Below are 14223 nucleotides of genomic sequence, written 5' to 3' on the forward strand. Positions count from 1 at the left end.
TATGAAAAGATTTCTAAGAAATTTATCTGGTGGACAACCATTTGTTTTTAGGTATGACAATTAGGATTTTGAAAATAAATATTATGGCCAGGTATTTGTATTTGTCGATATTTTTTTCGTTAACAAAAAACGACCAAACAAAAAATTTTAACATGATCCTATTAACACATAATAATGTTCTTATATAATTTTGATTAAGGGATCTTGTTCAAATTAAAAAGTCTGATGAAATTCAATGTAGCATATGGTTCAAAAAACCAGTAGATTTATACTTTAAATATTGAAATGAATAAATTAAAAAAAAAATACCCTTAAAATCCGCGATTAGGGCTTGGGTTGTGCAAGATCAAAGTCATTAGTGATTGCTTAACATAGTTCACATATGGTGGTTTCTCAATGTTTTGATTAGGTTCCGTATGCTTTTAATACCTGAAATCTTCTGTGTGAAGGAAGCACTGACTGGGCGTGGGTTTGACAAAACTTTTGATTGCAATTATCTTAATTAAAGAAATCAATAAACAGATTGGTACGATACTATCCTATACGTCGGCAATATTAAAGGAAAATATGTATTACAAAGTTCACTCAAAAATCTTTATAAACTAAATTTCCAAAATAGTTATTCATATTCTATTTTGCTTTCTTGTCATAAAGAATACATTTTAAAACTTCAGTGAGTATATTTTAGAACACATTATGTTAGTTATAATTGTATGCAATATACTGAATTTATACACTGTATATTGTAATGCAGTCTTTAATATTTTTATAGTTGATAAAAATTTATTTTGCAATGGGAAATTTAGATGTTTCCGATTTTGAAAACTAGACAAGGGTAAGAAAATAATGTCTTTTTAAAAGAAAATTTTGCAAAAAAATAAAAATATATCAACTGAAATATAGTGTTTTAAAGAAATGTCATATTCAGCATAACTGAGTTATAACATTTACAAAAACTTTAAATATAGGCGACAATTGTCTAATATTTAGTTTTGAGGAATAGCCGTCAGGTGAAAGCTGTCAGTGTAATTGGCGTTATATTTTCTGTTTTTAATTTGTTTAATTATTTTCAGACATGGGTAGTGGAACAATGACAGCAAAATCAAAGCGCCAAAGAACTAAATATACCAAAGAACAGGTAGGAGATTGATATATTTGATATTATTTAGATGGTGTTGCATTGAACTCTGTCGGAGTCCCTCAAAATTCTGCAAAGGGTGATTTACTTCTTCTATATTTGTGGTCATTGACTGAAAACGCATTTTTAAGCCTTAATTTTATAAAAAACCATACTGATTGTTCTGTTATGATAACATATTACGATATTATAGCATTCTTTTTTTAACAATATATTCATTAACGGAAAGTGTGTATTGTTATGGCACACTTTTAAATTTTAAAAATCAAACTTTTTCACGTATGAATAACTAACTTTTTAAAATATTTAAGCAGTTGCGTTTGTTCTGACGTTATGTTGAATCAAATAATAAAAAAAAAACGACCGGTTAAAAAATATAATAAACATTCTGGATGAATAATTAAAGAATTTATTCCTTAATACCGTATTTGGCAACTAATTATAGACTTTTTTCTGTACCATAAATGTGGGAAATTAAAATAACACTGGATTTCTTTATTTTGCTAGCTTGAAGCCTTGGAGAGAGTGTTTATCAGTAACCAGTACCCAGATTCTCTCACTACAGACGAATTAGCTGATCAGTTAGAAATCTCAAATGAAAAGGTGTCTGTAAGTATGCTTATTCATTTTTTGATTTTTTTTTAAAGCAGATGATTTCCGGGTCTACAATATAAAATAAATTTTTCAATTCTAAAAACTAGGTATTGGGGAAATATTGAACTTTTGAACTTTGCTATTTTTTTCGCGTCAGAATATGTATCGACAGTGGCTTATAATTATTTACTACCACTTTATTTCAACTCCGATAGAAAGATGTGTTATTAGCGATCATACCTCTGCTCCCAATTTTTAATATGAAATATTTGCCGTTGGACTTTATGTAAACAACAATCGTTTAATCAATCACTAGCAATACATATAATTTGCATGTTATATGATACGTACATAATTTAAAAAATGGGATTACTCGAAAGATTCCATCTTGTTATTTTATAACCGAGAAATACGTGTTTAAAAAGATTAACCTCCAAGTGACAGCGATATTCTATATTGATTGAAAAGCATCTCATGTTAAAATTCGTGTCTGGTAGAATACATATTGTCACTATAGCAACCCAACCAGGAAGACAATCGGTAACAAAGGTTATTTCTTTTTCAGATCTGGTTTCAAAACAGAAGATCTAAGTTTAAGAGACAATGCAAGGATTCACAAGTTACATGGATGAGAAATCAAGTGTATGACCAAGAAAACAGACCGCCAGTATTAACCATCCCAAGTGAACCGAGACTACCAATGAAGCCAACATCAGATATTTTAGGAAGACCACATGTTTTAACAGTTTCAACAGCAAATCTCCAAAACACCGTCGATAATAAGAAACCAGTTTCAAAGTATGTTTAGCTCTTAGTAAAATCCCAACGAACGCGGTCATCTGCTGAAAATGCAAGAAATACATGATAAATCTTCAGCTTATACAGCTTAGGCAATAATTGACCTCAGTGCGATAACAGCATCAATTTTCATTGAACTAGTACACACTTTGTTTAGGGGCCAGCTGAAGCCCGCCTCAGCTGGGATTTTTGTCGCTTAGTTGAAGACCTATTGGTGGACTTCAGCTGTTTTCTGTCCTTTTGTCGGGTTGTTGTGCCTTTGATACATTCTTAATTTTCATTCTCAAATTATATTATACCGTACGTAAAACCGAAGGAAATTGCTTTTCAGATAAGATAACAATATTTTGCAAACATATTTGGAATGTAAAGTAACTGGTTCGTTATGTAAAACCGACGGAAATTGCTTTTCTGATAAGATAACAATATCTTGCAGACATATTTGGAAAACAAAGAAAACGATTCGTTAATGAAATGTTAATAACAGAGGTCAAACGCATATACACAATAATTTAATAAAAATTAAACAAGAAAAAAAAAAGAAAACGAATGGAAGCGGAAAACGAAGTTAGAGTCATCATTTAAAAAAATCAGAAAAAAAATCACAAATGTTTGTCTCTTTATCATTCAACCTACTCATAATATTGAAACAGTAATACATGAATTGAACGATATAATCTTTGTTTTAATGTATGTTTTATTTAAACTGCTTGCCTTTTTTCTACATTGCACATATTTTTTAGCTTACACTACAAGCCTAATGCTGACGTACTGTCCACACCTTTACCATGGGAGCATAACTTTGGATATACGACACCATCACCACCGTTTGACTATTCGTCTTGTGCAAATGACATTTTGAAAGACTGCAGTGTGAACCCAGCAACGACAAGACCAGACTATCCAATCGATATACAGTACCGCGGCCATGTGACTCCACCTGGTTTCTGGTCACCGTACGTTACAAGTTCTATTCAACCAGCACCTGTCCGATCATGCATGTTTTCTAACTATCCATTCTTTCCACAAACGCAAGTGACCAATCAGCAGTTGACTTTATTATAAACTGTTTTATTATTGTACTATTTTGTGGTACCAGTTACGTAATTTGTACATATCCTATTATATCATATATAAAGTGCTGTATTCATTAGTATGTATTTTTTTTATTCATTTCTACATCTTGTGTAAGAAACTGTCACATATAGCGTTCCATCTAAACATAAAAAAAATCTGCTACTACATATGTTTTAACAATCCATATTTATTTGAAATGCAAATGTGATCAAGTGTACCGGAATGTTATTGAACAGTGACCACTGATTGTTCTTCATTCACTGGACCGTATCGAAAATTAACTGAAACTGAAACTGAAGGTTAGCAAAAATCAATCTTTTTTTTACAGATTTTTTTTTCCGTTAATTTTTAAACATTAATAAGGTCGTTAGTTTTCTAGTTTGAATTGTTTTACATTTGTGACTTCGGGGTCTTTTATAGCTGACTATGCGGTATGGGCTTTACTCATTGGTAAAAGTCGTACGATGAACTATAGCTGTTGATTTCTGTGTCATTTGATCTCTTGTGAAGAGTTGTCTCAATTGCAATCATACCACATCTTCTTGTTTATTTGTTAAACAGCAACCAACGGCAACCACTGAATAAGGGACGACATCAAAAGTTCAATGTAGGATAAAAACTTAATTCACATAGTTTTTTTCACTGACACCCCGACCCCCCTCTTAACTTAATTTGGGAAAAATTATTTACCAATAGGGATATATGTAAAAATCGGTTTTAGATATACAAAACTTGTAGAATTTTAATCCTCTATTCCCCAAACTATTTGATTTAAGTTTTTTATCCCACATCGATCTTTTGATATCGTCCCTAACAGGAATCAGCTATGGGATCTAGGCATTCAAAAACGTGGTGGTTAAGATATTAGTGGGCGCTTTACCCTATTCATAACTTTGTCTTTTGATCGATTTCAGTTTTTTGCTATAGCGTTAACAGTCGATTTGTGACTTTAATTTAAAAAAAAAAAAACTGAATCGCCTGATTTATAACACAACAATCATCAAGAAAACCACGGTTTTGGAATTGGGAATGTGGCAAGGGTATATATACCTTTTTTTCAAGTTTTTATCACCGATTTAAGTAGACTTCCTGGCTAAAAAAAATAATACATGCACGTTGCAAAGACTTACTGTGGTCGTTGAAGTTTTGTTGTTATAAGAGCACAAGATGCAAAAGAAAACATGGCGTCGCAATTAACATAAAATCCTGGTTCACGACTAGAGGATATTGACGGGAGCATTGACAGAGGTCCTTGCAGCATATACACTTTGGAATTTTGATATTTTAAAACTTTGCTCAAAATTCCAAAAATCTAAAATTAGAAAACTTTTTGATATTTTGAATTGATAAGTGTTACACGGACCGTCTTTAACTATATTCTTTTTTTTCAAATCTTGACATCATTATCTTCAGTAATCTTAATCATCAACATAATATTTCTTCTATATAAGCGGTCCATTTTCTAGCAGTGGTAACTAAATAAACATACAAAGATTCATACCGGAACTTGAAGATCTTTTAATGATTTTGTGCGCATGCACATTGGTGGCTATAAAGATGAAATAAGCTTATTGCCCATGTCTTTCAGTGAACAGTTTAAAATAACCATGCCATGTTTTATCACTTAAGTGTATAGTGGTTTTATAGAGCGGACACGATTTGGTGCAGACGGACGGACAATCTGAAGAGTAAAGGCCCATTTTTATGTTATATTTTTTTAAATGAAACGTGTAAGTTTATAATTTCTAAAACACATTTTGAAGACAAACACAAAAATAAAACTTTCATTATTTTATAGCCAAAATACTTGTTTGAAAAAAACTTAAAAGTTGCATCAAAACCCCAAAACCTCAAAAAAATTACAAAAAATCCTAACCTTTATCCTCCGCACGAGTTTTTTCAAGAAAAAAATGACAAAAAAGACTGATTGCATTTTGAAACAGTATAATAAGTTTCTTCAAACAAAGTAACGTCGGTGCCTCAAAGCTCTTTTTTTTTTAATTTGGTAAGTTGGGCGACTAAATGAATAGAAACTTGATCTATTTTTTTTTTATAGATCATCATCGTAGGAAATTTCGAATGTAATAAACGCGTAATGTATAATGTGGAACGAAATAAACCCATTAACTGTATACTGTTAAATAACCTTAATTTGGCAGCTTTACAGTATTTTTTTTATATAAATAGATATATCATAACTAGAATAACAAGGAAGAATAATTATGAATGGGATCTATTTATAGTGCTTTTTCAATGTAAAATGTATGAGATAAGAATTGTAAGTACAAAATTTAACATTTTAACTATTCCAACAAATGTAAATAGCGGTTTTCAAATATGCGTAACGTTTATTCAGGATCCTATTTTTGTTGTCGGAAATATAAGAGGGTTGACGAGAGAACATAATTCCATTTTTATTGGAAAAATGTTCCATGACTGTTCCATTCACGTAAAAAACGAAAAGAAAGTTGAATTTCAAATGTATTCATGGTGTAACCGGACTCTATTTGTTTTCAAAATATTTGAACCTTCCCCTTATGAACTTTCCATAACATATTGTAAGTTGTCATAGCAAATTCCCTATACGCGAGTATACTTTGTTCCTGGTTTTCACTGTGCTTAATGTAACAGTGTTACGCTGTATATGACATTACACTTAATGTAACAGTGTTACGCTGTATATGACAAAAATACACTTCATACGTTCAGCTGTAATTCAATGTAAAATGTAACTTGTGAGTGTCTTTATACATGAAACTGGTGAGTGACCATTATTTTTGTTTTATAAATGAAACTGGTGAGTGACCATTATTTTTGTTTTATAAATGAAACTGGTGAGTGACCATTATTTTTGTTTTATAAATGAAACTGGTGAGTGACCATTAATTCTGTTTTATACACTGAAATTTCTCTAGTCCTAGCTTGAAAGGTGATAATGAAGGCTTATAGAAAGAGACATAGTATTCTTTTGTCATAATTGAATCCATAACTCTACGTACGGGGCGCCGAATGGGACTCTTGTGGTTTTGTACTAAATTCAATTCTGTGTCATAACAAAATCATTTTTGCCTTACAAAACTATGTGATACAGACTCATTGCTTTTACATAAATAAGGCCGTTAGTTTTCTCGTTTAAATTGTTTTATCGGGGCCTTTTATAGCTGACTATGCGGTGTGGGCTTTGCTCATTGTTGAAGGCCGTACGGTGACCTATAGTTGTTAATGTCTGTGTCATTTTGGTCTTTTGTGGATAGTTGTCTCATTGGCAATCATACCACATCTTCTTTTTTTATATTGTTTTATGAGAACTTCAATTCTGTGATGACAAAATTCATTTTTGTCATCACAAAAGTCAATTTTGTCAAAAAGGTATGCAAATATAAACTTATTTGCATACAAAATTGACTTTTGTTACCTGATATGGAAATTAAAACACAAAAGTCAATTGTGTGAGACAAAATTGACTTTAGTGAGACAAAATTGACTTTTGCGAGACAAAATTGGCTTTTGTGAGACAAAATTGACTTTAGTGAGACATTTTGTGAATTTTGTCTCACAAAAGTCAATTTTGTCTCACAAAAGTCGATTTTGTATGCAAATTAGTTCACAGAATCCAAACTAAACTAATTTGCATACAAAATTGACTTTTGTCGCCCAATTTTCAAATGAGGTAACAAAAGTAAAGTCTGTGTTACAAAAATGAATTTTGTCATGACAAAAGTTACTTTGTCCACTGAAAGATAATTTTGTATGACAAAATTTTAAATTTGTAGTATGCTATAAATTTTGTTAAACTGAACTCATTTTTGTTGAACAAAACTCACTTTTGTCCGTACAAAATTGAATTTCGAGTACAAAATCACAAGAGTCCCATTCGGCGCCCCGTACTACGTTTAGAGCGATATTTTTTTACTGTCGGTTAAAATGAAGAGCTTATGATCAAACTAATTTAAAGTCATATGAAACCTCAAATTAAAAAAAAATATGCATATGTTTTTTAAAACAAAATGGATAGTTTTCAGTACATTTACTTTTTTCTGAGGAAAATTCTTTAATTTGTCCACATTTAGAAGAAGTTTACTTATTTTTAATTGCTTGCTGCCAGGAAGCAATTCGCCGACATATTTTCCGTATGCATAGTGACCTAAGCGTGACCCTACTTGTAAAAATCCGGTGATAGCAATACGCATGAATCTGTCATTAAAATAAACAATTACCTGATTGTATATGTTAAACACGTGCTAAATACCCATGCTTTTTGTTGATTATATACTATAAGGTGACAGTCGGTAAACTTCGGCTTCAAAACACGGCATTTAATGAGTAGCCATATTTGTTAAATCATAACAGACAGATAGAAAAAAAAATGACGATTATACAATATATTTGCGTAAAAAATGATAAAATCGTGCACAGAGGACTAAGTTTATGATATATACATGCATTGGTTCAAGAATTGGATGAACATTATTTTTCACCAGTCACTCGTTTCTTATGACTTTAAGATCTGGTTGAAATTTCATCAATTAATAAAAATATCACACTTATCGTTACTTTGATGATTTGATATTTTAACTTTGGATAACCAACAAATCGCTTCTAAAATTCGAAAACGAGAAACTGACATTTTAATAAATATGATAGGATAGATATCAAGAAGATATGTCCTTTTTTGTAGATATCGATATTCAGTTTCAAACGGGAAACGTATTACACGCATCGTTGACAATATAATGGAATTTGATGCGACTGTCATACAAGTGAGAGATTTAGCTAGCTATAAAACCAGGTTCAATCCACCATTTTCTACATAAGAAAAATACCTGTACCAAGTCAGGAATAACCGGTTCAGGAATATGACAGTTGTTATCCATTCGTTTGATGTGTTTGTACTTTTGATTTTGCCATTTGATTGGGGACTTTCCTTTTTGAATTTTTCTCGGAGTTTAGTATTTTTGTGATTTTACTTTTTACACGAAAAATGACAAAGAAGAAGACTTTCCATTTCTTAGTTTTCCTTTTAAGACGGCGATGTTCACTTCGTCCCGCCTTACTGTTCGCATATTCTCAAACTCGTTTACTAATGATCGTATCTGTAACAGATTTCGTTCGTTACTACAAATTATTCTTTTTCTTCGATTTCGATCAGTGAACTTACAAATATTTGGATCAGTGAACTTACAAATATTTGGAACAGTGAACTTACAAATATTTGGATCAGTGAACTTACAAGTATTTTGATCAGTGAACTTACAAATGGTACAAGCAACTTAAGACAAATCTTTGGAACACTCTTTTAAAGATACAAAGATTTTGTATGGATGTTTGACTATACCTGGGGTTTTTTTTTTTTTGTTTTTTTTTTTTTTTCTGTTTTGTTTGTTTTTATTTATTTGGAGAATTTGATGGCAGATCCTTTTTTGGGGGATAACATTCTTTCACAAATATAGATTCGGTACGGTTAAGAGCTTGTTAATATGTTGTAGACACATGTCTTTTGTCTTCTAAATGTCGTTTGACCATTACGTTCGGTTACTGTGTCTGATTGACCAATATTTTGTTTTTAAATTGTATGCATTTTTCATTATTTTAGTGACACATCTAGAAATTTTCCATAATGACACAAAATAAAGATAAGGACAATAGCCATGAAAGCAATACTGCATATACCGAAGACCAACAAGTACTTGTGAACAGGTATAGTGAATTGTTTTATTGATGATATTTGTAGCATTCACAGAAATTACTATAATTTGGAGTGTGTGACAAATTCGTGAATAGATAAACTAGAAATAGAAAACAAAACAAAAATAGTATTTAAACATAGTAAAACCCTTTTTCTTTTTTTTTCTTTTTTTTTTTTATTAATTTGATATTTAAATTCGCGTAATATTGATAACAACACTAAAGATATACACAGGCATAGCATTTACACGTCTTCAAAATATGAATGAAACCCAAATCGTGTGTGATCGACGTTTCTCTGACATCTCCGACTTTGATTAGTTTTGAATGAAACAGACAGAAGTTTTTTTTATACCATGAAAATAAGTATTGTTAGCAGTTTGCTCTGATATAATCTTTAACAGCAACGAGAGATACTCTCAATTAACCAGTACGTAATCTCAGAAATTATTAGTTTTTCTTTCAATTTTAGTGTGAATAAATGTTGAATCTCAATTTGACATAAAACATAAAATTTGGAATAGTTTTTTGAATCGTTTTAATAGGACACTATTCTATCAAGAATGTATGTATTACGACATCCTTGAAGTTCCGAGACGGTCACCTATAGAAGTTATATCAAAGTCGTACAGGAGGCTGTCCTTACAACTACATCCTGATAAAAATAAAGCACCAAGAGCAGAGGAAGCATGCAAAGGTACCAGTTGTCTCAGTCAGAATCTATTTAATGTATATGTCTCTCATAAATTGATGCGATTGTCGTACAAGTGAGAGGTTTAGCGCTATAAAACCAGGTTCAATCCACCATTTTCTACATTTAAAATTGCCTGTACCAAGTCAGGAATATGACAGTTTTTGTCCATTCATTTGATGTGTTTAATTATTTGATTTTGCCATTTGATTAAAAGGACTTACCGTTTTAAATTTTCCTCCGAGCTCAGTATTTTTGTGATTTTACTTCAGACTCATTTATAGTTTTATTAACCTTTAATTCTTAGCAATACAACTCTGCTAATGTTACGTTGAATACATTTTGTTGTGTTCAAACTACCATAATGTTCCAATTTGAGGTGAAAAACAGAAAAAAGGCGATGTATCTCTTCTTTTTATTTTAAGTACGTTGAAATTGTGTGTCATGGATTGATAAACTTCTTCTTTCTTTGCCATCCGAAGTATGTTTTAAAAGATCGTTCGTTAAGGAAAGTTATATCAGAACTTTAAAGCAGATCATTTTTCTATTCGAATATAGTATAAGCATTTTAGACATTAATAACATGTTATTGTAAATTCATTTTAGTGATAAACAACGCTTATGACAAACTCAGTGATACCGAGAGTAAACATCTATATGACACAGTAGAGCTACCCAATATAGAAGAACACTTAAGACAGAGGAACAGGTCTCATAGTTATCCAGGTAAAATTATCTCGTAATCAAAATGGGTAAATAATTGTAAGTAGGGGTGAATGGGGTAACGGTTAGTGGACACATTAAGAGTACACACACGTTTCAGCTCGCTGGGACAGAGATAATATTTTCCACCTGCGTTCCAATACATTTAGTGTAAACCTTTCTTCATACATATTTTGTAGGCATTTTTTTCAATTTTACTCTATCCCAAATTCAAATTTGGCAAGTTAATCCCGGTGATGTTATACACAAACACTGCAATCGGTTTTTGTACATTCATATTGTCATTGGCTCGGTACCGCTCCGAAAAAATGACAGGTTTTTTTTTTACAGTAACACCCACCTATACTACAGGGCTCGGTGTATACTGGCCCTTCTGTTAATAATGGTATAAAATAAATGATACATCTGTTTTTGTTTTGGGCATTTAACGCTTTTGGACTCGAGCAAATATGGATAGGGTTTTAAAAAAAATGGCAGATGCTGTGAGTAATGAAAAACGTATCAAGCGTTTTTATTAACATGACAATTATATCATTTAAAATATGCATGAGGGAAAAAAATGGAAAATTATCAAAAAGAAAGTCTTCTGAATAGGATAACAGATATTATTTTATCTTTCAGCGGAAGCAGAACAAAATGCACAAAATCAGACATATTGTGATCATCAACAAACGTTTGTACGACCGAAAACTTATTTTGAAAGAATGGACGAAGATTTTGTACGTATCATTTTGCATATTTTCGAAAATAATGTTATACTGTTATGTTTCAAACTATTTGTTAGGTTTGCAGGATATAATGAAAATGAGGCGGCAAATGTATTATGACTTCTAAAAAAGTGAGAGAAAAACCGACACAGTATACATATGAAAAGTTATCAAAAGAATACAATTTAATTTAAATATAGATATCATATCGTTATACTTGAATGAGTACGCGAGTTCCAAGAGAGTTGATGTTTAATCAGATTGCTTTAGAACACAAACATAAAAAGTAAAATCACAAAAATACTGAAAATTCAAAACGGAAAGTCCCTAATCAAATGGCAAAAGCAAAGGATAAAACACATCAACCGAATGGACAACAACTGTCATATTCCTGACTTGGTACAGACATTTTCAAATGTAGAAAATGGTGGATTGGACCTGGTTTTACAGCACGAAACCTGTCACTTCTACGACAGTCGCTTCAAAAGTATAAGTTTCTGTCTTTTATTTCCAGGTCAAATTTTTATTGTTGGTTGGTATACCTATACTTATTCTATTGTTGTATCCAGTCATCAGCTATCTGTTTTCATCTAACGAGATTTTCATGCTGCGTAGATCAGGGTATTTCTTTATTATTTTTAGATTATTTTGTAATGATTGACCACACCGTGACGAAACTGTTGATATTATACCATCGACGTATATGAAGTATAACTAATACATAGTAAATAAAGGCAACAGTAGTATACCCTGTTCAAAAGGCATAAATCGATTGAGAGAAAACAAATCCGGGTTGCAAACTAAAACCAAAGAGGTTATATGACCTCCTTGCTAAAACGGGATGCAACACACCAACTATAAGACGAAAACAAGGAAACAACATAATCTCTGAAGTCCAACAACAACAAAAAAACGCCAATGCAACATACGTAACAGGGGCGGATCCAGCCATTTTAAAAAGGGGGGGGGGTCCTAACCCAGGACAAAGGGGGGGGAGTTCCAATTACATGTCCCCATTCAAATGCATTGATCGTCCAAAAAAAGGGGGGTTCCAACCCCCGGAACCCCCCTCTGGATCCGCGCCTGCGTAAAGACGAACTATTAGATAACAACTGCTATATTCCTGACTTGGTACAGGACATTTTAAGTAAAGCATACCAACGCCTAGGAACAAGTTTATCATTACCAAATGAAATAATACATGGTCAAGGCATAAGATATGAACTAGCATACTGTACGCATTTGTATCCTTTCTGGAGAATTGTGAAGGAAAAGACAGGAGGAGTATACAAAAGGAATATTCAATACTCATAACATATAAAAAAAAAAGATGTGGTATGATTGCCAATGAGACAACTGTCCACAGGAGACCAAAATGACACAGACATTAACAACTATAGGTCACCGTACGGTTTTCAACAATGAGCAAAGCCCATACCGCATAGTCAGCTATAAAGGCCCCGATAAGACAATGTAAAACAATTCAAACGAGAAAACAAACGGCCTTATTTGTATAAAAAAATGTAATCATAAGTCGATTACAGGCTGAAAACGTCAGGCAAAAAATGAAATTTGACAAAAAGACAAAACAACAGTTTACAAGACACAACATTGGAAACATTGGTAAATATTGAGCAACTCGAACCCCACCAAACCATCCTGGTTGAACTCTGGTGCTCCTACAGCGTTAGCATGATCCTGCTCCATGTTTCCTTTTTTTTTTGACCGGTGGATACTTTTAAGATAGATCTATTTTGTATTTAAAAGTTAACATCTGGAGAAAGGGAAGAGTATATTATATCTTCTTTAATTACTAGCCATTAAAATCTTTGTAAATGTGTGTCCTCATTTTGATAAACACTGAAAGCAACATTGAAATCGTTAATTGTTTCAAGTCTATTCAAATTTTTAATCTAGCATGAAACCCACCCGCCTTTGCTCATTTTTCAGAGTATACACAGAACAACGTTTCACTAGTGTGAGAAGAATCCCTTACTATGTAAAGAAAGGCTATCAACCAAGTAATCTACAAGCATACCATGATTTGGAGAACAATGTAGAATTGAAATATTATAGAAATAAGAACCAGTATTCATAATAATTATGGGTGTAATACAATAATAACTGTTCTGACAAATAAATATGAGGTAAAAGGAAACTGGCATAAATCATCCAGACATAGAATCGAAAGAAATTTTGTTCTAGTCGATTTGAAATAAGAAAATTGCACAGATTAAAAAAAAATGATAAAGATATTTGTAATCCTGTTTATTTGAATGATTGTTGTGCAATGTATGTACTTGATCATGCTATCTCTCTCTCACTTGCTTTCTTTCTCCATTATGTTTTATTCATTTATCGAACGTATTGTTTTTATTGGTTATCTTTGTGATGGTTTTGACTGTACGAACTCTTATCAAGATCAAGAAAAGGTGCTACGGAAAGATATTTCATACCTCACATCATGTGAGTGAAACTAGTAATATGACTAGGGTTATAATAAACAGTTACATCATTCACTTATGTTTGCAGTACAACGTAAACTTCAGCAATTGAGACAAATAAATAAACCACTACTGTCTCCTATAAGGACAGTTTAAATAGCTAAAAAGAAAATTTCAAACTGACGAAATAATCTATAGATATAAGATGTGGTATGAGTGCCAATGAGACAATTCTCCATACAAGTCACAATTTGTAAAAGTAAACCATTATAGGTAAAAGTACGGTCGTAAACACGAAGCCTTGGCTCACACCGAACAACAAGCTATAAAGGGTCCCAAAGTGAAAAAAAAATTCAAACGGTAACC

The 14223-nt window shown here is 32.0% G+C and overlaps 2 protein-coding genes across 2 annotated transcripts; both read left to right on the forward strand.

Moving 5' to 3' along the window:
- Positions 1-648: 648 nt before the first annotated feature.
- On the forward strand, positions 649-3678 carry LOC143047041 (paired box protein Pax-3-like). Its single transcript, XM_076220027.1, has 5 exons — positions 649-673; positions 1074-1138; positions 1646-1747; positions 2298-2530; positions 3274-3678. Exons 2-5 carry the CDS (start codon positions 1076-1078, stop codon positions 3593-3595), a joined length of 720 nt encoding a protein of 239 aa, XP_076076142.1. The 5' UTR covers positions 649-673; positions 1074-1075; the 3' UTR covers positions 3596-3678.
- Positions 3679-5772: 2094 nt separating this feature from the next.
- LOC143045880 (dnaJ homolog subfamily B member 14-like) lies at positions 5773-13680 on the forward strand. Its single transcript, XM_076218700.1, has 7 exons — positions 5773-5885; positions 9201-9304; positions 9838-9989; positions 10590-10709; positions 11328-11425; positions 11928-12034; positions 13364-13680. The coding sequence occupies exons 2-7, from the start codon at positions 9225-9227 to the stop codon at positions 13509-13511; spliced, it is 705 nt and encodes a 234-aa protein (XP_076074815.1). The 5' UTR covers positions 5773-5885; positions 9201-9224; the 3' UTR covers positions 13512-13680.
- Positions 13681-14223: the final 543 nt, after the last annotated feature.

This window comes from Mytilus galloprovincialis, chromosome 9 (assembly GCF_965363235.1).
Source record: "Mytilus galloprovincialis chromosome 9, xbMytGall1.hap1.1, whole genome shotgun sequence".
Classification (NCBI taxonomy): Eukaryota; Metazoa; Mollusca; class Bivalvia; order Mytilida; family Mytilidae; genus Mytilus; species Mytilus galloprovincialis.

What these genes read in the sequence shown, in the direction of transcription:
- LOC143045880 (XM_076218700.1), top strand. Translation starts at nt 9,225, where the DNA reads ATGACACAAAATAAAGATAAGGACAATAGCCATGAAAGCAATACTGCA. An exon ending in CAACAAGTACTTGTGAACAG is followed by an intron (nt 9,305 to 9,837) that starts GTATAGTGAATT and finishes TCGTTTTAATAG; the next exon opens with GACACTATTCTATCAAGAAT. An exon ending in AGCAGAGGAAGCATGCAAAG is followed by an intron (nt 9,990 to 10,589) that starts GTACCAGTTGTC and finishes AATTCATTTTAG; the next exon opens with TGATAAACAACGCTTATGAC.
- LOC143047041 (XM_076220027.1), top strand. Translation starts at nt 1,076, where the DNA reads ATGGGTAGTGGAACAATGACAGCAAAATCAAAGCGCCAAAGAACTAAA. An exon ending in CTAAATATACCAAAGAACAG is followed by an intron (nt 1,139 to 1,645) that starts GTAGGAGATTGA and finishes TTATTTTGCTAG; the next exon opens with CTTGAAGCCTTGGAGAGAGT. An exon ending in TCTCAAATGAAAAGGTGTCT is followed by an intron (nt 1,748 to 2,297) that starts GTAAGTATGCTT and finishes TTTCTTTTTCAG; the next exon opens with ATCTGGTTTCAAAACAGAAG.